The sequence below is a fragment of the Manis javanica genome, chromosome 16 (genome assembly GCF_040802235.1).
Source record: "Manis javanica isolate MJ-LG chromosome 16, MJ_LKY, whole genome shotgun sequence".
NCBI classification, from domain to species: domain Eukaryota; kingdom Metazoa; phylum Chordata; class Mammalia; order Pholidota; family Manidae; genus Manis; species Manis javanica.
Window position 1 is genome coordinate 720,051 of NC_133171.1, and position 20,817 is coordinate 740,867.

Sequence of the window (20,817 nt, forward strand, 5' to 3'; positions counted from 1 at the left end):
ATTATACTGTGCTCTAAAGGATAGTCTTTAAATTCATTCAATTAGTGACATACAGTTCATTCAAAAGAATAGTATCTTTGATTCGTTCAAAGTCTAAAGGAAAACTGCTAAGTTCTGTAGCACCAAACATGGTGCCATGAGATCAACATCTTCAAGTTTTAAGAATCCTTTAGAGTTTTCATGCATCATTAGATTTTAGCCTAGTATTATCGGAGATCAAATTCATAGATCTCTCTTGAAAATAATAAAACTATCAACTTTTTGGGTGAGAAAGAGTATTCTTTTTGTTTATTCTGTCAGAGTTTCATAATTTAAAATAATAGAATGTCTATAGACAGTTATTTTCCTATACCTCATATATTATTTTTTTATTTTAATTAAAGGCAAGTTCACTGAAAATGGGCCGCAAAGACAGAAAAAGGAAAATAGAGGAAAACACCTGCGGTACTGGAGTAAAACAAGAAAGCTGTTCTCGTGGAAAGAAACTGAAACAGGACGACTCTGACCTGACGCTTGGCAGGTATTAATTCTGTTCCCCTGTCCTATATGTTCATAACACCCCATTGTATTTGTTTAAAGACCGTCCACCATATTAAAGGTGACTTTTTGACCGTGTAAATAGGAACTTTCCTATGTAATGTAAACTCTGTACTATAAGTAAACGTATCCTTTCATCTTATTTTATGAATTAATTTGCATTGTCTTTACTTGAAAGAGAATGAAAGCTAAACTTTTACTAAAGGTAGATAACTCTAAAGCATGGATATTGATTTCAAACATTATTTTCTCTAGTACAAGCCTTACTAAAATGCAAACTCGTCTCAATAAAGACATGAAAAAAAGAAAAAGAGAGGAAAACACCTTCAGTAACTTACCAAACCAGGAAAGCTTTAATTCTGTAAAGAAAATGAAGCAAGACCACTCTGATTTGACTCTTTCCAGGTATAATTTTTTGTTCCCCTGTCCTATATATTCCTAACATCCCATTGTATTTGTTTTGACTCTTTCCAGGTATAATTTTTGTTCCCCTGTCCTATATATTCATAACATCCCATTGTATTTGTTTAGAAACCTTCCACCATACTAAAAGTGACTTTATGACCGTTTGTGTAAATAGGAATTTTCCTATGTAATGTCAACTCTGTACTATAAGTTAATGTATTCTTTCATGTGTTTTTATGAATTAATTTGCATTGTCTTTACTTGGAAGAGAATGAAAACTAAACTTTTACTAAAGGTAGATAACTCAAGCATGGATATTGATTTCAAACATTACTTTCTCTAGTACTCTTACTGAAATGGACAGTCATGAAGATGCACGGCCTTTTGTAGAACTGCCGGAGTGCAGCACATGGAGTCGTCTGCGTTTCCGCCTCAGGAATGGAAGACACGTTTTTATTAAAAGTGTGTAAGAAGCTTTATAATAACATGTCTGGTATCTGGGGGTCTCATCAACAAGAAATAAAGTGGTTAAACACACACACACAGAACAGTCTTTCAAGAATGATCATTTTCTTTTAAACAAATACAATATCCCTGAAAAAAGGAAAGCTTGGTGTGCGTATTGGCTACTTTGGGCTGGTGTTTTCATCGCTGGTGGCACATACTCAGCAGGAGCAGCTGTGCAGGAAGTAGTAGGCATGGTATGAGAATGGCAGTTGATCCAGTAATCATTGTCACTGTACATTTGTGTATCATTTGTTCTCTGACTGACTTGTACTCAAGGTGCCCTAGGTTGAGTATATCCTCAAACCTCTATCACGGTTCTCCTCAACTAACAAAAGTTTTCCAAAGCCTCTGCTACCGCACAATTACAAGTATACACAACATACTTTCATTCAGAGGAATGAGGCTTTAACCTTAACCATCATCATTTTAGTCCTGATTGCTCTGTGAGTTATAGAACCCTGGCCTCCCCTCAAGTTTATATTTCGATTGCCATTCAAGTGGTGACCAATGAATGGTGACCAGTGAGCGCTCTGCTGTCAGACCCAGGGTAGCAGCAATTTGAAATAATATGTAGAGAAAAAAGTAATATTTATTTAGTTGTTAGCCATAGTGAAAGTCAGGTGAAATTTATCTATGGGTATGGGGATATCTTGAACTCAGAAGAGTTAAGTTATCATAAATGCACAATGATCTCTTTTCCTTGTTTCAACCTCAAAATGAAATTTGTTAAAAGCACTAATTTTAAAATGAGGGAATCTAATCTGCCTTTGGTACTTTATGCGGGGACCCCCTCTGTGCTCCTTTTTTCCATTTCTTCCACCCCCAATACCTTTTCAAAAAATTTAAAATCCTATTCATTTAGCCTCTCATTAAATACATCCTCAACAAGGAAATCTGGTATCAATCATTTACTCCTTATTGTAAGTTTTATTTGTGAGCTTCTTTCAACGTTATTTATATCTTAAGTATTTCCATTTAAGAAATGAAAGAAGTTTCTGTTGTTAAAATAATTTAATTTCAACTAGAAGTTAAGGGAGATATTTTAAGAGAATCAAAATTTCCAGAGAAATATGACCGTCGTACAACACAGGGAAACTAGTAGAGCCTTATCTACTAGGAATTTCACTAAGATCTCTTAGGCTTGCTTGGGCCATTTTATAACTCTGCCTTTAAAAAAGGACTTTTTTGGTATCACTAATCTACAGGTACATGAAGAACATTATGTTCACTAGGCTCCCCCCTTCACGAAGTCCCCCACACACACCCCTTCACAGTCACTGTCCATCAGCGTAGTAAGATGCTGTAAAATCACTACTTGTCTTCTCTGTTGTACAGCCCTCCCCTTGCACCCCCCCACTACACATGCTAATTGTAAGGCCCCCTTTCTGTTTCCCCACCCATCCTCCCCAGTCCCTTTCCCTTTGGTAACTGTTAGTCTGTTCGTGGGTTCTGTGATTCTGTTGCTGTTTTGTTCCTTCAGTTTTTCTTTGTTCTTATACTCCACATATGAGTGAAATCATTTGGTACTTGTCTTCCTCTGCCTGGCTCATTTCACTGAGCATAATACCCTCTAGCTCCATCCATGTTGTTGCAAATGGTAGGATTTGTTTTCTTCTTATGGCTGAATAATATTCCATTGTGTATATGTACCACATCATCTTTATCCATTCATCTACTGATGGACATTTAGGTTGCTTCCATTTCTTGGCTATTGTAAATAGTGCTGCGATAAACATAGGTGTGCATCTGTCTTAAAAAAAGACATTTTTTTTTAAACTTCAACTATATAAAATTGAGGTAATTCCTCTAATTTCCTTGAGCTCTTCAATTTCTTTCCCCCATATATAGATAGCTTTAATGTCTTTCCAGTCAACCTTTTATATATTTATTTAGCAACATGTATCTTTAAAAATAGGTAGTGTCAAATGCTGGGCATAGAAGCCACAGGGCATAAATCTGTAAAGAAGTACAAAGCTAACCTTTTGAAAGAATATTGCTTCTCTCTCACTTACCAACTTTACATTTCCCTGTATGGCCCCGGAAGATGACTGGTTAGCCAGAGACGGGTAAGATTCCTCAAGGGAGGAACAACCTAAGACAGGCACAGTCGCAGGGGGGCCATCAGGTGAGAAATTGGGGATCAACTGGTGAGGCTTAGAACCTCACCCCCCGTTTTGAGAGAAATCTGCATCCGTGGATGTTTTGTTGCCCTTGTCTAGCCTGGATTAATAGTTAGTCTATAGGCACAGACCTGATCATCTACATTTGCCCCCTTACAGCACTGTTATGTTTTCTACCTTTATCTTGCATCTACCTACCACTTCAGCATTTTATTAAAAAAAAGAATAACGGAGAAATGTGGGATTCACATATAAATCAAGTATAAAAATCAAACGAATAATCATATCTGACTTCATTGTTTATAGTTCATGATGCATGGTCAAAACTGAAAGTTTTTGTGATATGACTGCCCTTGCACTGTTCACCATGTAAGAACTTGTTCGTTATGCTTCAGAAGATTGGAGCATGTTGACATTTAGGCTTGGGGTTGATTAATGAGTGTGCATTGAGTCCCCTATTCAGAATTTTATTGTTAACAACCATTTGATCAATAAATGAGAGATGCCCTCTCAAAAAAAAAAAAAAAAGTAGTTTCAGTGCCAAATGATTTCCCTCATTTGTGGAGTATAACAATGAAGCAAAACTGAAGGAACAAAAGACCACCAGACTCCAAGAAGGAGCTAGTGGTTACCAGAGAGGGGAGGGGTGGGAGAGGGGTGGTGGGAAGAGAGGGAGAAGGGGGATCGAGGGGTATTATGTTTAGTACACATGGTGTGGGGGGGTCACGGGGAAAATAGTGTAGCACAGAAGGCATATAGTGAATCTGTGGCATCTTACTACCCTACTGGACAGTGACTGCATTGGGGTATGGGTGGGGACTTGATATGAGTGAATGTAGTAACCACGTTGTGTTTTCATTTGAAACCTTTATATGAGTATATCAATAACCTTAAAATTTTAAAAAATAGTGTGAAGAATATATGTACATGGAATGTTTTTAGACTTATCAGTTGCATTATACTATAAACCTCATTCTGTTTTTGTTTCAAGTTGAATAAAATATATAAATCTAGTTAATGACTTTGATGCTGCAAGGTACTCCATCACAGGGATATATCACATGTAACATCCAGGTTTCTCTAGGAATGCAAACTTAAGTTGCCTGCAGGTCCTTGTCACTGCAGTGACTTGTCATACATGTCATATGCAGACTCATGGGTAGAAGCCAGTTTCCAAAATGGTCCCAAATGATTCTCACCTTCTGGTATTCATGCCCTGGTGTAATCCTTTTCCACACTGTCACGGTTAGCCAGGATGACCAGCATAATATGGCAGAGTGACGGCAGGTAAATTCCCAGACTAGGTCATAAAATATGCTGTTGCCTCTACCTTGTTCCCTTGGGTCACTTGGCTCTCAGTAAGACCAACTACGGACAACCAAGAACTGTACCAACTTGGAAGCCATGTGACTGTGGCATTTTAGAAGTGGATCCTTCAGCCCAAGTCAAGCATTTGTTCAGGTAACTGGAGCCCAAGACAACATCTGGACTGCAACTTGCTGAGAGATCCTAAGCCACACAACCCAGAAAAGCTCCTCCTAAGGTTTATTTTATTTTTCAGTATAATTGGCATTCAGTATCCAATGACACGCATATCTCAGACAATGCCGGTTCAGTTCCACACCACAATAAAGCATCTCAAGCAAGAAAGTGAAATGGATTTTTTGGTTTTCCAGTGCATATAAAAGTTACCTTCACACTATAGTCTCTTAAGTGTGCAAAAGCAACATTATGTCTAAAAGCCTGTGTACATAACTTAAAAAAACTTTATTGCTAAAAAATGCTAGCCATCATCTGAGCTTTCAGTCACTTGTGATCCCAGGTCACCATAACAAATACAATAATAATTTAAAAGTGAAATACCATGAGAATTACCAAAGTGTGACACAAACATGAAGTGAGCAAATACTGCTGGAAAAATGCCAATAGACTTGCTCAACTCAGGACTGCCACAAAACGTCAATGTGTGAAAACCATAGTATCTGCAAAGTGCAATAAAACAAGGTGTGCCCATAGTTTAGGGTGTATATCATAATGCTTCAATGTTTTTATATATTACAAAGTGATCTCCAAATGTCTAGTTACCATCTGTCACCATACAATTATTAGAATATCAGTATATTCCCTCTGCTGAACAGTGCATCCTCATGACATGTATATTTTGTAACTGGAAGTTACCTCTTAATCCCTGTCACCTGTTTCACCTACTACCCACTGCTCCCTGCACTGGTAACCAACAGTTTGTTCCTTATATATGAGTCTGTTTTGTTTTACGTTTGTATTGTTTTTTTAGTTTCCACATACAAGTGAAATATGGTATTTGTCTTGTGTCTGATTGATTTCACTTACCATATTACACTTTAGGTCCACCCATGCTGTCACAAATGGCAAGGTTCCATTCGTTTCTATTGGTGAGTAATCCTCCTTTGTGTAAATTTATCTTCTTTATCCAATTATCTACTGATGGATAATTCGGTGGCTTCCATATCTTGGCTATTGTAAATAATGCTGCAGTGAACATGGGGGTGCATATCTCTTTGAATTGGTATTTTGGATTTTCTTTTTTTAAGTTTTTGAGGGACTTCCATATTGTCTTCCTTAGTGGCTGCACCAATTTACGTTCCCGCCCACAGTGTACGAGGGTCAGGTGGTATCTCAGTGTGGTTTGGATTTGCTCCTGATGACTAGTGATGTGGAGCATCTTTCCATGGGCCTGTTGGCCATCTGAATTTCTTCTTTGGCCAATGAAGAAATTGGCCCATTCCTCTTCATATCCTCTGCCCATTTTTTAATCGGGTTATTTGCTCTTTGGGTGTTGAGGCTGTAACATTTCCAGAATATCTCGCCTGGCTTTAGTATATCTGCATATCAATAGGCAGTCAGAGGTGGAAAGAAGTATGGCTTTAGTGCATTTGCATCATTCCTCAGGGGTGAAGAGAAGTTCATCTTCATATCCATGTATAATTACCTGGGTAACTGGAGGGCTTATCTGTACCTGAGAGGTGAAGGAACAGGGGTGTTGTGGCTGCTTGAGCAGAAAAGAAAGACGGCCTGGGACTGCAGTTTATGAGCAATAAACGGGTTTTAAACTTTTATTTCTCCATTTAACTGATTTTGGTTTTTAGGGGTATTTTGCCCCGGGATTTCCTTTCCCCAGACTTACCAATGGTCAATATAGTCTTTTGGTATTTAAGCTAACACATTAGAGATCAGCAAGGTGATAATCAGCAGGCAAGTCATTACATGATTAGGGAATTAGACCAAACCTCTATGACAAACAGATTACAGCTTGAGATGAACATCATAATTTTCTACCACAAACAATCTAACAAATACCATTTCCTATGATAAACATCCCTGTCTTGAGGTGGGACACAGTAAGAAAACCCAAACCTTTCAATATTACCTAGAAATTTCTGTCCCAACCAAGGAGAGTTATAAACACATTTTAAAAAATGAAAACATACAAAATAAGTATAGATTCAATTTAAAATACTTAGTACCAGGATATGTACGTGTTTGCTAAATCTCTCGTCTTTCTAAGTGAAGGCTAATGGTTATTAAGTACTTAACAATCTCAAAAGCAATAGCTTCCTCAGAGGCCCCTGCTATTGATATCGTCTCATTTTAACTTTCAAGGCTAAGTTCAAGATACCTGATGCTTATAATTTTCTTAATCCACTTAATGACATAGAGAAGTTTATTTGGATGTGAACATTACATTAGACAGTTTTTGATTATTCAGCTAAATATCAGGTAACATTTCCTCACAGTGGTAATAAGGAGAGTGGAGAGGAAAGTTGGAGTGATGGATACATTATGGCATAGACTGTGGTGATGGTCATGGATGTAGATTTACAACTCAGGCTGTACACATGAAACATGTACAGCTTTCTGTGTGTGTATCAATCACACCTTCATAATGTTTTTGTTTTTTTTTAAAGAGCCATTTTTAAAAAGGTGCTTGTAAAGTAACAAGGTTTGCTTCACTGAATAGACAAATGGCCTTGCTGGAGGGCTGGAGAGAGGATGTCTAAAACTGCATCCACTTACAAGGGTCAGAACGTACCAGCCCAAGGCTGCATGGCACCAACAAAGGGCCTTGGCCTTATTTCTGGATGCTGGTGACTTAAGAGTCCTCCTTGTTTCTCCCCACCCCTATATACCTGTTGTCACTGGGACCACTGAAATTGGATTTAGGGAGAATTACAATCCTGTTTCCTTCTTATGGCTGAATAATATTCCATTATGTATACGTACCACATCTTTATCCATTCATCTACTGATGGACACTTAAGTTGCTTCCATATCTTGGCTATTGTAAAAAGTGCTGCGATAAACATAGGGGTGCATATATCTTTTTGAATCTGAGAAGTTGTATTCTTTGTGTAAATTCCAAGGAGTGGGATTCCGAGGTCAAATGGTATTTCTGTTTCTAGTTTTTTGAGGAACCTCCATATTGCTTTCCTCAATGGCTGAACTAGTTTACATTCTCACCAGCAGTGTGGGAGGGTTCCCCTTTCTCCACATCCTCACCAGCATTTGTTGTTTGCCTTTTGGATGGTGGCCATCCTTACTGGTGTGAGGTGATACCTCATTGCGGTTTTAATTTGCATTTCCCTGATGATTAGCGACATGGAGCATCTTTTCATGTGCCTGTTGGCCATCTGAATTTCTTCTTTGGAGAACTGTCTCTTCATATCCAATGCCCGTTTGTTAATCAGGTTATTTGCTTTTCGGGTGTTGAGGCGTGTAAGTTCTTTATATATTTTGGGTGTTAACCATGGGTTATTCACTTCTGATGCCCCTGCCACCTCCCACTTCTCTCCTGTCCAGCCCAATACCTTCAGGGAGTGAGGAGTGGGTGCCAGTGGGCATGGCACCCTCTGCTGGGGCCCAGTATCATGAGTTTGCAAATGTAAAATAAAAGAATGAATGAATGAATGAATCTCCGGTATTTTCTTTTTACAATTTAAATTAACATCCTTCCAAATTCATAAAAATAGGGGTGTTTTTAAAATACAAACACCAGGAAAAAGTATTCCACATCTGTTAATTTCTATAATAATACAAAACTTTTTTCAGATATTCAAATGGCATTTTATGTCCTTAAATAATATTTTATACATTTGTTCATATAGGCACTGTATTTTTGTTACATTTATTCCTAAGTGTTTCTCCCAATTAAAAAAAAATTCAAACCTACAGAAAAAAGGAACACCTCATTTACCCTTCATCCTGGACTGATCAGTTGTTCACATTTTGCCATATTTGCACACCCTCTCTCTCTTTCTCTTACAAAGCATTTGAAAGTAAGTTTCCAAAACTGGATCACTCCACTCCTAAAAAATTCTGCATGTGCTAAAAGTGTAAGATAAATTTTAGCCGGAATAAGCAGGCAAAGAGAGGCAACAAAGGGCCAGGTAGTTTATTTGAGTGCAACTCCTGGGTAATGTTCCGCGGTCTGGGTATTACAGGCCGGGGAAGTCACACCCGGTCAGGGAGGTGGGGGCTTGTAAGGGGTTAGGTGGGGGAGGAGTGGGCAAGCTATCCTAGGGGGCGTGGAGAGATATGATTGGCTAAAGGTAACATAATAGACTAGAAACTTTTTTTCCTTCCAAGAGGGAGGAGGCTGACATCCACATCTTAGTTGGCACATCAGAAAGATGGAATTCAGGGAGAGCTGTCCCCTTTCCATATAAGGCACGGACCTTGGGGTCTGGTCTGTTCTCCCTCTATGGCATCTCTCTGTTCTGTTTGCATGTCCTTGTTTTTCCTTCCTCCAGCCTAACATTATACACTTGAAACCAATATAATATTGTATATCAACCATAGTCTAATTTTAAAAAAAAGGGACTTTAACTCTGAGGTAATAATGGGCAGAGGAGGATTTTTAAAAACTCATTTGTGGCATTCTAACACTGCTTTATTTATTAATGTCATAGCTGCAGGAAATGGAATGTCCACTGCTACTAGAACTCCAGTCAGACACTAAATAAACCATGACAAGCCTAGAGATAAAAAGAAAAGTCAAATGTTATAAAAAGAAACCTTGATTATAAAGGAATGCCAGTGATGCCGGGGTTCTTGTTCATGAAGCCAAAGAATGAGCTTCACAAACACTCAAGGTAGGAGAGCAAACTACAGGCTTTTATTGAGAAATAAAGTGAAAGAATAGAGCTCTTGGCTCACACCAGGAGGGGATAAGAGCCCATAGTGGTGCATTGTCTAGGGGGTTTTATAGGCAGTTGAGGATTATTCGAGAACACGAAAAAAACTGAGGGGTGTGGACTTGCATCACCTGCCCTGTCCTCAAGGTGGGCTGGGTCATAGTCTGATTGCCACGGCTGACAGCAGAGTCACGGGTTATGCTGAACACTCAGACATTCCAGGCCACGTTGGTCCTGGCCTTTTGACCTTTAACTGATCTCACTGAAGATGTCTGTATTCTTAGGCATCTTTCGCTCGAGAATTAGTGTGACCTTGACTTTGCATAACACTTAACAGTTTCAATGGGGACTTTTTTGCCCACTGTTAGGTTGCTCTGACTGTAAATATTCTGTCCTGCTTTTCCCGGAGGACTCACCCTACTCTGACTACACCCACCATCCCTGTCTCAGCAGTATCGTTCCACAGAACTTATTTTCAGCAGAACTTTTTCTTGTTGGAGTCACCTAATTTCCTGCAGAGCATACCACACTCTATAATTGATCTTTGTAATGGCGACCCTAAGGATCCACACTCTTAATTTTTTTTTCTACAGCATCAAGGAAAACTTAAATTATGTTTATTATGATTTCTACCTCCTCTATCAATCAAAATTCTTGGAAAGTCTTTAAAGTATACTTGGATAATCTATTAATGCAGTGGAAAATGAGAAAGAGTGCCATCATGAGTAGGCTAAAACTGAGAAATTCTTGAAAGAGAGAAAACAGACAGGGTCACATTTATAGAGAAACAAGTCTAGAGGGAACCTTCTCCAAAACGGGCAAGAGAGAACTTCTATAAAAGTGTAGGGCACATCCTGGAGGAATAAAGTTACAAGGAGAGGCCTCAGGGACAATCAGGTGATTCAGGAGCAAGGATGCTTGGAGCAGATGGACCAGTTTCTGCTTGGACTGAGCAACAGACAACAGTGACCTTTGCTGTAAGGAGAAATCAAACACTGTTGGTTCTGGGGATCAAGAGACAGGGAAGTTCCCCCAAAGCTAATGAACTTACCTGTAAACTACCAAAATAGTTTTTCTAATACTATTGGAGTAGTATCACCTTCTCCCCCATAGTACTGATCAGCAAGCTTGTATCCATAAACAAAGATCCTCAAAAGCACAGAGAGACAAAACAGAAAATCACTACACATTTGAGGAAACACCCCATGAAAGAAGAAATGTAATAAAAAGAGCTAACACTTAAGGAAGCAGTTAATAGAGCAAGCAGGAAAGCCTCAAAAATGAGTATAATGGTATCCTTAAAAAGATTAAAAAGGCCATTTGTGATCATTAGAAAGAAATAACACAAGTTCTGGGAAATGAAAAGCAGTTCACGTTCCTCCGCTACCGCCTCCTGCTGCTGCCCTGTGCTCACTGGGGTCATTTGTTGTACATCATCTACTTCTTTTAATGGAGCAGCTGAGGCGGGGCTGGTGCACACCCAGGCCAACAAAAAGCCCCAGGAAGCAGTTAAAAGGCAGAGCGGTTTTTTCAAAATAACATCTGATAGCATTAACCCCCTTTGTATAAAACTGTTTAATGATTTACAGATACTCTAAAGACAACACAAAGTTGTTGGCATAGGCCTGAAGCTGCTGCCTGAGCCAGCTGCTCTCCTCCTCCGTCCGAGCTTGCCGCAGGCTCCTCTCAGCCCCTCTGCCCCTCTGCCCCTCTGCCCCTCACACACTCTGCTGGGCCTCCCTGTATTGCATCTTCTACCTGCAAAACATTTCTCCTCTTCAGTGAAGTGAGCTTCTACTCTCAGTCCTCAAATCAGTCATACTTAAGAAAAACAGTTCCCTGAGATCTGTATTTGGGTCACACCTTCCTGTTATTTATTCCTGTGTACCTATTTTGAGAACATTTATTAAAGTTTTGCTTTTAAATATCTACATGACTATAAACTTCAGAGGCTGGCTGTGTATCAGGTCTGTTTTTATTCATCATTATATCCTAGCGTTCACTAGAATACCTTGGTTTTTGTTGGATGAAATAACGAAATAACATTCCAAAATTCCTGTACATTCTCAGAATTAAAACATCCCAGGACTCGACATGTTCCATAATATTAAAAAGTAGCTTTATATATTGAGACATTAAACAGTTTCAAAATCATATATAATACATGTTTGATAAATGATGGTTGCAAAATAACTTTTTCTAATCTCTACTGAAAAACGAGGATGGGAAAGATCATTAGACTGAAGTGGCTTTAACGTATTAGTAGCTCATGTAAGCAAACCAAAACCCAAGCTTCAAGGTTAAGAAATGAAATTCTAAGGATAACCAATCACAAACATCCAAGTGGGCTTTCCCAAATAACACAACCACTTAAGTTATAACCGAAGAATTTCCTTGTTCTCTTTCTGCCTCCTCTATAAAAGTCTTTCCAACAGCTGCTTTTAGTGGAGTGCTCCCAGCCACTTCTAGTCTGTGCTGCCGAATTTGAATGCATTTTTGCTAATTATTATGAGGCAAATATCTTTCTAAGCATATCACAGGTACATTCATTTAATGCCCATAACAGCTTTATGAAGTAATTACGAAAGTTACTTGCATTTTATATATTAAAAATCGAGGTACTCTAAAGTCCACAGATAGCAAGTGGTGGTAGCAAGATTCAGACATGGCAATCTGACACCAGACGGCTTTACCACACTACTAACGGCACGCTTTCCACTGTGCAAGTCATGGCACAGTGGTGGATTGTGCCATCAGTTTAATGGGCTATAACGAGTACTTTTTTAAACAAAAGAAAAGGAAACAATAGATTGTGATGCCAGGGACAGCTTCGTGTGCATGTGGCCTGTGCGGTCTCTGTGGAGGCCCCTCACCTGGTCAGTACTCTGCTGTCACCACCCAGAAAGTCTTAGTAATTTTGTCTCTAAACTTGGGTTTTGTACGTGAAGCCCAGTGAGACAACAGGCATGCTCTTGAGGAGAGAATACAAGCATGGTAAGCATGCCCATGGTCCCCTGTCACCCCAGTCACACACAGTGTTTGTGGTGTCCCGTGAGTAAAGAGTTCAGGTGGACCCACGATGCATGGGAGTTCGTCAAGACTCAACCTGAGTGCAGGCGAGCACATGATGTCTGTGAGCAAGAGGCGGTGGAGTCACTGGCGGTCCCTGGAGGCCACACTTTCCACCAAAACCAGATCTTGCCTCAAAGGAAGAAAGAAGGCAGTGGTTTCTAAGAAAGGGGAAAGGCCACGGGTAATCCTGTCCTAGTCTTGCTCACTCTGCTACTGCCCTGTAGTAGTCACTTCTGCTGGAAATGATGACGCAGAAAGAAGGCAATGCAGAGAGGCCCGCGGTCCCTTTTCTTTCTAGTCCTCCCTCACCCGTCTCTTTGCCCAAGGCAGAGCATGATGGCAGAACGTGTGCAATACACAGCTGAGATAGTTTTATACAGTATTTTCACCCTCTAATATTAGTGAGTGAAATGCACGTGCAGGTATGAGCCAAGAAATGCAAATTGTGTAATTTTGGTGATCACACATAGACGTTCAATGTTCTTACACTTTGCATTTGAAACTGGCATTATACAATATAAAGGCAAGTGGTAAAATTCATCTGAAAAAAATATATTTTTATTTAATTTTTCTTTATTTAGAATAGCAATAATAGCAAATAAAAACACCGTGACAAGTCAAGAAAGAGAAAGACCATAAAGAAAGGGAAAAGTGTATATTTTAGGACCTTTAAGAGCACTTTTTTCCTGCTTTTTTGAAGAAAGAGCCCCACATCTTCATTTTGCACTGGATCCTTCAAATTATATAGTCAGACCTGTGCTGTACAACAAAGGGTAACTGTTATTTCACAAAACTTGTTTCATGAAATATATAGTAAGCATATGTACTGGATCGCAATGTGGATTTTTATGTACATGGGTCACAAGAAGTTTAAAAACCCTATTTCCTTGCCACCCTGAGAAATAATCAACTTATAAGGGCAACACTGCTTCCTGAATCCTGCTCCCAGTTGTGCTCCAAGCTCCTGTGCCCAGTTTCTAAAGACCCTCATGATTGGGCCTGACTTCAACATTCCAACAACAATCTCACAGCCCTACGACTAGACCCTTCAGGCCAGAGGAAGCACAACGGTTCTGGCTTCCTGCCCTCCCCTCTCAAGCCCCCTCAAGGCACCCGGCTGCTGCCACCCCTGTGCCTTTACTCAGGCAGTCTCTGCACAGTCACAGTGCCTGTCCGTTCTTCCCGTCAAGTGCATCTCAAGGACCACTTCCCCGAAGTCTCACTTCTCTGCAGTATTTCTACTCTCTGTCCCCATAACAGTATACATTATAGACAATGTAGATATTGTCACACAGAGAATATGAGATGGGTTCATCCTCACTTCTCCAAAAGTCCACTGCATGTGACACAGAAGGGCTACACACGGCAGTCAGTACATAGCCAGGAGGGGGAGAAGTCACCTAGTTCTTTCGAATGCCTATGATGCATGCAGAGTGTCCTCCTCACAATTGCACTGTGAAGTAGGTGTTTTTAACCTACTTTATGCATGAGGAACCTGAGGATTAAATGACTTGCCCAAGGCCACCCAGAGACAGGATCAAGGCCCAGGCTTCCCCCTCCATGGTCACAGAGAGAGAGAGAGAGACCCTTGAAAGGACACCCACCTTTGAAGAAGCATCGCCTCCATTAAGGTAGTGATCTGCAAGTCACACAGTTAGGTGAGACTTGGACAACTGTTCCCAGAGGACAGCCACTTTCCTTTTTAATTTCCAGGCTGCCTTCCTAGTTACGGATGAGAAGTAACAAAAAAGGGAATGGTGGGCTGGGGAGGTGGACGGGCATACACGGGAGGGTGAACAGTTTTGAGATCATTTTAGGGAAACAAAAAGAAAGTACTCTCAAAAATTGTGGAACAGTGGAAGAAATTAAAGTCTGCAAGAACAAAGGAGAACAGAGGGCTGTCGATTCAAAAGACTTTGCTGACTTGGGCATAGAAGACACGCCCGCATGAGTCTGAATCTGGTGTGTGCCTTGGAGGGAGCTGGAGAAATAAAATTCACCTGTTCATGGATGGGAAGTGGGGGAACCTATCTTGAGTTTTTCTTTAAAAATGTTAGCCTATTATTCAATTTTCTACCCATCTTTTAGGGTAATCCTTCCTACAGATGAGTAAAACTATATTTTTCCCTCACTTAGAGTTTCACTGTTGGAATCCTTCCATATAAAAAGCATAATTGCCAAAATAACCACAGGTTTAATACCTGATTATATCAGAAATCCCAGTGGGAATAAAAATGTTAATGCAGGATATGAGTGTAACATGCACTAATGCACAGCATGAGAACATCCTTAAGATTTCATTCTCAGCTCAAAAGTGAAAAGAGATTTAGTTCCAGGGTAAGGAAATTCTGAAAAGCCATCTGTTTACCTTAGATGTTCGTAAGCCTATGTATATTATTATTCATTGAAAGAACAGTTAAAAATAAGGAAAGATAATGAGTTGAGCTACAGATATAATAATAGTATATTCATAAGGCAGGAAAATAAGATAGGATAAAAATAAAATCGATGAAAAAGTTGAATAACTTTAAACAGTGAAATCACAAAGTTCCATCATAAAGCTATTTTTATTCCCAATCATATTTATTTACTGTAATCTTGTCCTTTTTTTTGGGCAAAAGGTGAAATTTTATGGGAAAAAAAGGACTGATTAAATCGTCTATTTTCATTATGGGCATGTGTGTATAAAAAACCAATATACTCAATTCACAGTCACAATATAGGTTAGTCACAGGGATGGTAGTACAGTATGGAGAATATAGTCAATGATTCTGAAACACCTTTTTACTTTGACAGTAACCACACTAGATGGGTAAGGATTTGATAATGTGGGCAAACACTGTTGAACCACACATTGTACATTTGAAACCAACATAAGATTGTGTATCAACAATACTTCAATTAAAAAATGTATCTTGAACTGAGTAAAAACTTAAAAAATCAACATATTCTTTTTCAAAAATAGGTAGCTAAATGAATTTGGCACGTTAATGAATTCCACAGTTGGGTTTAATGGAATCTGACAAACCTCTATTAGAAAACTTTTAGAAAAAGCTTTTAAGCAAAGCCGGAGCCCATAGGCCACTGACACTGTGTCTAGGTGAGCTGCCTTCACCATGAAAGCTAAGCTGAGATCACTCACTCAGCCCACAGTCCACTTCTACATTCAAATGTGTGGCCTGTTCTCAGACGCATTTTAAGCTGCACATCTAACACTAGGGGATGGAACCATGCACAGCGGTCTTGTGGGTCACAAAGGAAGCAGAGGGGAGGCGGGTATCTCCGCACGCCCGTGGGCAGGGCTGACTCTAGGCCAACACAGGAAGCCCTTCATTGCTCCTGCCCAACTCAGCAACCACAAAAGTATCTTTTGTGTACCAAGCATCCTCTCTCACTTTCCCAATTTATGTATGTTGCAAAATACATGGAGGTTGCAACAATTCTGCCTTAACTTTGGAAAGGCCTTTGAATTGCCAGAGATGGTACACACTATCAAATTGGGAACTTAAGAAATAAACGCATATAGAAAAAAATCACATTAAACAATCTATGTAAATGTTTTGCACATCTGACATAGTCCTTGAATTTATGAACCTGCCAAAAGAAACTGGAAGTTGTATTGCATAGGCATCCTGCCAACCAGGCATGTTATAAATTACCCTGTGTCTGAGGATTTGGGCAATACTTTCCAGACTTGCCTATGTAACCACCAAACTGGCACTCAGAAGGGGAAGCAAAACTGACAGAAAATGGTCAAGACTACCATTCATTGAAAGAGTTTAAGAGAAAACATGCTCTTAAACTTCACTGTATTGAGCTTTTCCTCAAATAAGAAGTCAAAGTGAAGAACTGCTATTTCAAATGGATTCAATGACTTTTATCTGACCATCGCCCTTCCTCTTAACATGGAAGGTTGAGACAGTCTGGATCACGTGCAGATGCCCACCCAGCACACACATTCCCACCGACCGTCTCAGGAAAGGAAAGAGAGTGCAGGGAGGTTTCTCCGCGATGGGAAGAGGCAGCAGGGACCCGGCATGGCGTCATCAGAGCTCACTGGGACAAGCCCCAGCCCGGCTCCACCACTTCCAAGCCCATCCGTGAGTTTGTGCATCTATGCCCATGCTCACTGGGCACGAGCTCTGTACCAAGCCCTGCAGCTGCTCTTGGGTGCTGAAGACACAGAGAATAAGACAGGTCTTGCCCTTCAGAGAGGGACGGTGGATGCAAGTCCACACAGCCGCTGTTCCAGGGGCTGACAGACTTCTACTTGGGGCTCACCAGTGCACAGGGGATAGAGCCTCAAACACCCCAAAAGGGCGTGGGGGGTGGGGCCTGAGCTGATGGGAAAGAGCAGAACAAGCTTTTTAAAATGGAACTAAATGTTTATACCATTTCAGTTTGATGTGCAATGGTAATTAGGTTGTCAGTAGGTAACTGCTGAGTGTCTGCTGCCTGATGAACAACTTACCAAGTGTGATGGAACCAGAGCAGGAAGCAGAGGCAACGACCATGTCTGTCCCTGGCCAAGAGAAGTGTGCACACATATGCTGAGTGTACAGAGCAGTGCGCATCTAGACACATGTACTCATGTACAGACATCTCACTGTGAAGAGGGACAGAAAGTCCACAGAGGAGAGCCAAAGACCACGACTGCAAGGTCAGCTGACCACGCTGAATATGCAGCTGGCTCCCCTTCTCAGTGAGTCCCGACACGGGCCAGACAGTCAGGTCATTAAGGCTTCCTTTGAATGGCATGGACCTCCGAGTGTTGACAAGCCCATGATTTACTTAGGTATTCTGTAGATTACATAAGGAGAGCCTTAGGAAGCAGTGCCTATGGGATCTCACACACACACACACACACATACACACACACACACACACGATAAATGTATTCTGAGATGAAAGCCCTTCGGTAGGGCTGAAATTCCTCTTTCTTTTTTAATTTGACTACCAAATTCAACCTAAAAATTACTCCCCAAAAATCCTGGCAATTAATTTCTTGCATTAAAATCATGTGCTCCCATTAATACCAGAGCCGGAGAGTGTCTAACACCAAATCAAATGCAGCAATTCTCCGAATTCCACTGCACACTGAGAAACATCTACATCTAGTATTTCAGCCGCTTGCCTGTCTCCTACCATACCATTTTCTATTGCTTACAGTCTCAGTCACCAATTAGTCAAGTATTTATTCTTTATCACATGTGTGTTTGTCATTATACAAGGATAAAAAAGTTTAACACATAATAATTGCCTGACAAATAGTTTGCCTTCTAATTGGAAGTGAACATCCACTGACTGACAGACTTTTGATAACTCCCTCCCACCCTCCACCGCCCAGGTACCATGTTAGCATTCAGGATGCAAAGATAAAGAAAATTTTGACAGTCCCCAGCCTCAAACGGATCATGTTCCCAATAAATAACATTTAAACATTATAACATAATGACATTATAATAGCTATCATAATGAAAGTATGTAAAGAGCTAATGAAACCCTAAAAAAAGAGTGATTATTTCTGACTGAGGGCTTAATGAAGATTCATGGAGACTGAACTCTGAGCAGACTCTTGGAAGGACATTCCCCACACATAAGCGTGAGCAACAAAGACCAGAGCAGACCCGGCAAGACACAAACTGTGCAAACGGGGCCCCACTCTGCTGAGTGAGGGGCCGCTGAGGCTTCTAAGGCAGGGTCATGATCATGCCTATCTCAGAAAACCTGTGACAAGAATAGATTAAAGGGAACAAGACAGAAGGCAAAGAACTCATGAGTGGGAATGCTTACACGTAGATAAAATATGGCCTGGGGCAAGGGCAATGGGGTCTAGCGCTGGAAACCAAGTCCAGGTGTCTGCTGGAAATGGACCAAACATCACGCAGCGGGATGCAGCAAGCAAGACACACAGCTGCAAGAGGACTCAGCTCCTTGGACACGTCAGCGGGTGTACCAGGAGGATGTATCTGGAGAGGATCCACAAAGAAGTTTACTTTAGAAAAGTTTGAAAATCTTGTGACATCAGGGGAGGTATGCAGGAGGCAGCTGGGATGCAGGGCCAACGTTCCAGGGAGAGGTGGAGGCTGGGGACACAGCACAGAGCCTGTGACCTAACTGAGGGACAACTCTGTGACAGAGGGCCGGACAAGACGGATGATCTTTCTTTTCAGAGTGAGAAGGAACTGAGAGGAAGAGGAGCAAGCTGCAGACAGCAATACCACGGCACCCAGAGGGAGAGCACTGGAGAAGGCGGCAGGGCACCCGCAGATGAGCAGCTGACGCACAGGGCCAGCCAGGCAGGACGCTGCCCCGACACCCTCCTAAAGACAAGCCTCTGTGTGAGATGCCAGTTTGGTGACTCAGTACGTAAATGTGAAAGGTCAAGATAAGAGGGGGCAGGGTTATAAAGTGCTTCCCCCAGGCCTTCAGAGTTTGTGCTATGAAAGAGAAAGAAGAGTTAAAAGGAAGAACAGAGAACTGGAGAATTAGGGATCGTCAAGGGACCTAAGTAAAGAGGCCACCCTTGCTGGATTAAAGGGCTGAGGGGTAGTGGGAGATGAAGCAGGACCAGCCAGAAAGGCTACAGGAGAGCCTGCGTCCAGCAGGGATGTTGGCACCGTCCTGGGTCTGGCCATAGCTATGCCCACAGGTCCCATCTTCCAGGAGTTCCCTGCTCTGTACCAAGAAATGACCGTACAGCCCCCAAATTAATCTTGGCAACGTTCTCCATACTAGCTCCTGCCCTGCCAACTGCCTGGCCAGGAAGACAGAATGGCAGAACCGGCCTGCTGGCTTTGCGCTCAGCACAGGCTGCCAAAGACCCCCCCCCACCCCCAGCCAGTGTGCCAGTCTCCCCTGCCGGCCCGACATTCACAGCTCACTGTCCCCCAGTTAATCTGGCGAAGGGAAGGCAGAATGTTGAAGACATCGGCAGCTTAGCCCTCGGAAATTCTCACTCCCCTGACTATCGGGTGGGAAGGAAGAGATGAAGGCCCCAGACGTCCTCGCTGCTTGAACATGGCCCCCACGCAGTGAGTCTCACACCTGCTGATTCTATCTTAAAAAAGCCAGTGCAAAGCAAGAAAGAACCATGTTCACTTTTTCTCCCACCCTCTTCCTCCTCTTCTGTTTTAATTCATATGTGGGATGTTGGCAAGCTTCGATAATCTTCTTTCACAGCTTTTACTAACATGCATAGCCACAGAATATATGAAAATTACCAGTATCATAAAAAACTGAACCCGATGAAAATAAAGGAATTTAGCTCTTAAATAATTAGGTAAAAAATCAGTCCTGGTTTCTCTCTGGAATCTGGAAGCTCTTCCTACTGCAGATGGGATCAAAAGGTTACAGTGAATTTGAAGAAATGTCTGCACCCAGCTTGGAGAAATTTACACACTGGCTTTTAAATGAAAGCCCTTTTCACAGCACTAACTGGAGACTTTAAGCAGAAGGTGGGGGGGGGGGTTCATTTTATTTTGTAAGGGAAGTCTAACAGTTGTCAAATGCCTGGGTAGAAGTGGATTATTTTGAGTTTTTCTCAAGCTTTCTGAAATGAAGCTTTTACTGCCTGCAGCGTAATGGCCTTCTTTTCCCATGTAAATGTGGGATCAATCTAGTTTTAAAAAGAAAGATTTTTCTAATGCGTTTTTGGTATTTTTCAAGCTGTGATACAGCTGATAGGGGTTCTTATAAAATGTGAATTACAGGAAATTCATATTTATAAGCTTCTACAAGTAATTTTAGAGTGTTGACTTTTAAACATCTGCTAATGAAGAATTCCAAGACTAGCACCATGCACTAATTTTTAGCATTTCCCATACACACCTCCTGGCCTAACCCAGGCCCTGGTGGATTAATCACAGCTTTAGGACTCCTCAGTGTGGGTATCAATATGTGAGCAGATTCTGGTCACTGTCCCCAAGTGAGGGTGTGGCTCAGAGGCAGACAGTGGCCACACAGGAGGAAGGGTTCGTGGGTCACAGTCCCTTGAGGGAGGTCCA

The 20,817-nt window shown here is 41.2% G+C and overlaps 1 protein-coding gene across 3 annotated transcripts in view; it reads right to left on the reverse strand.

Moving 5' to 3' along the window:
• LOC140846851 (doublecortin domain-containing protein 2-like) overlaps positions 1-20,817 on the reverse strand; it is a 159,622-nt gene that overhangs the window by 79,006 nt on the left and 59,799 nt on the right. The window contains exon 3 of one of the 3 annotated variants that reach the window (XM_073224908.1): positions 5,946-6,564. The exons of the other annotated variants lie outside the window; for them this stretch is intronic. Within the exon in view, the coding sequence (XP_073081009.1) occupies positions 6,518-6,564 (47 nt within the window). The 3' untranslated portion in view covers positions 5,946-6,517. Of the gene's footprint in view, positions 1-5,945; positions 6,565-20,817 lie in introns of those variants that run through there. 3 annotated transcript variants of the gene reach the window in all.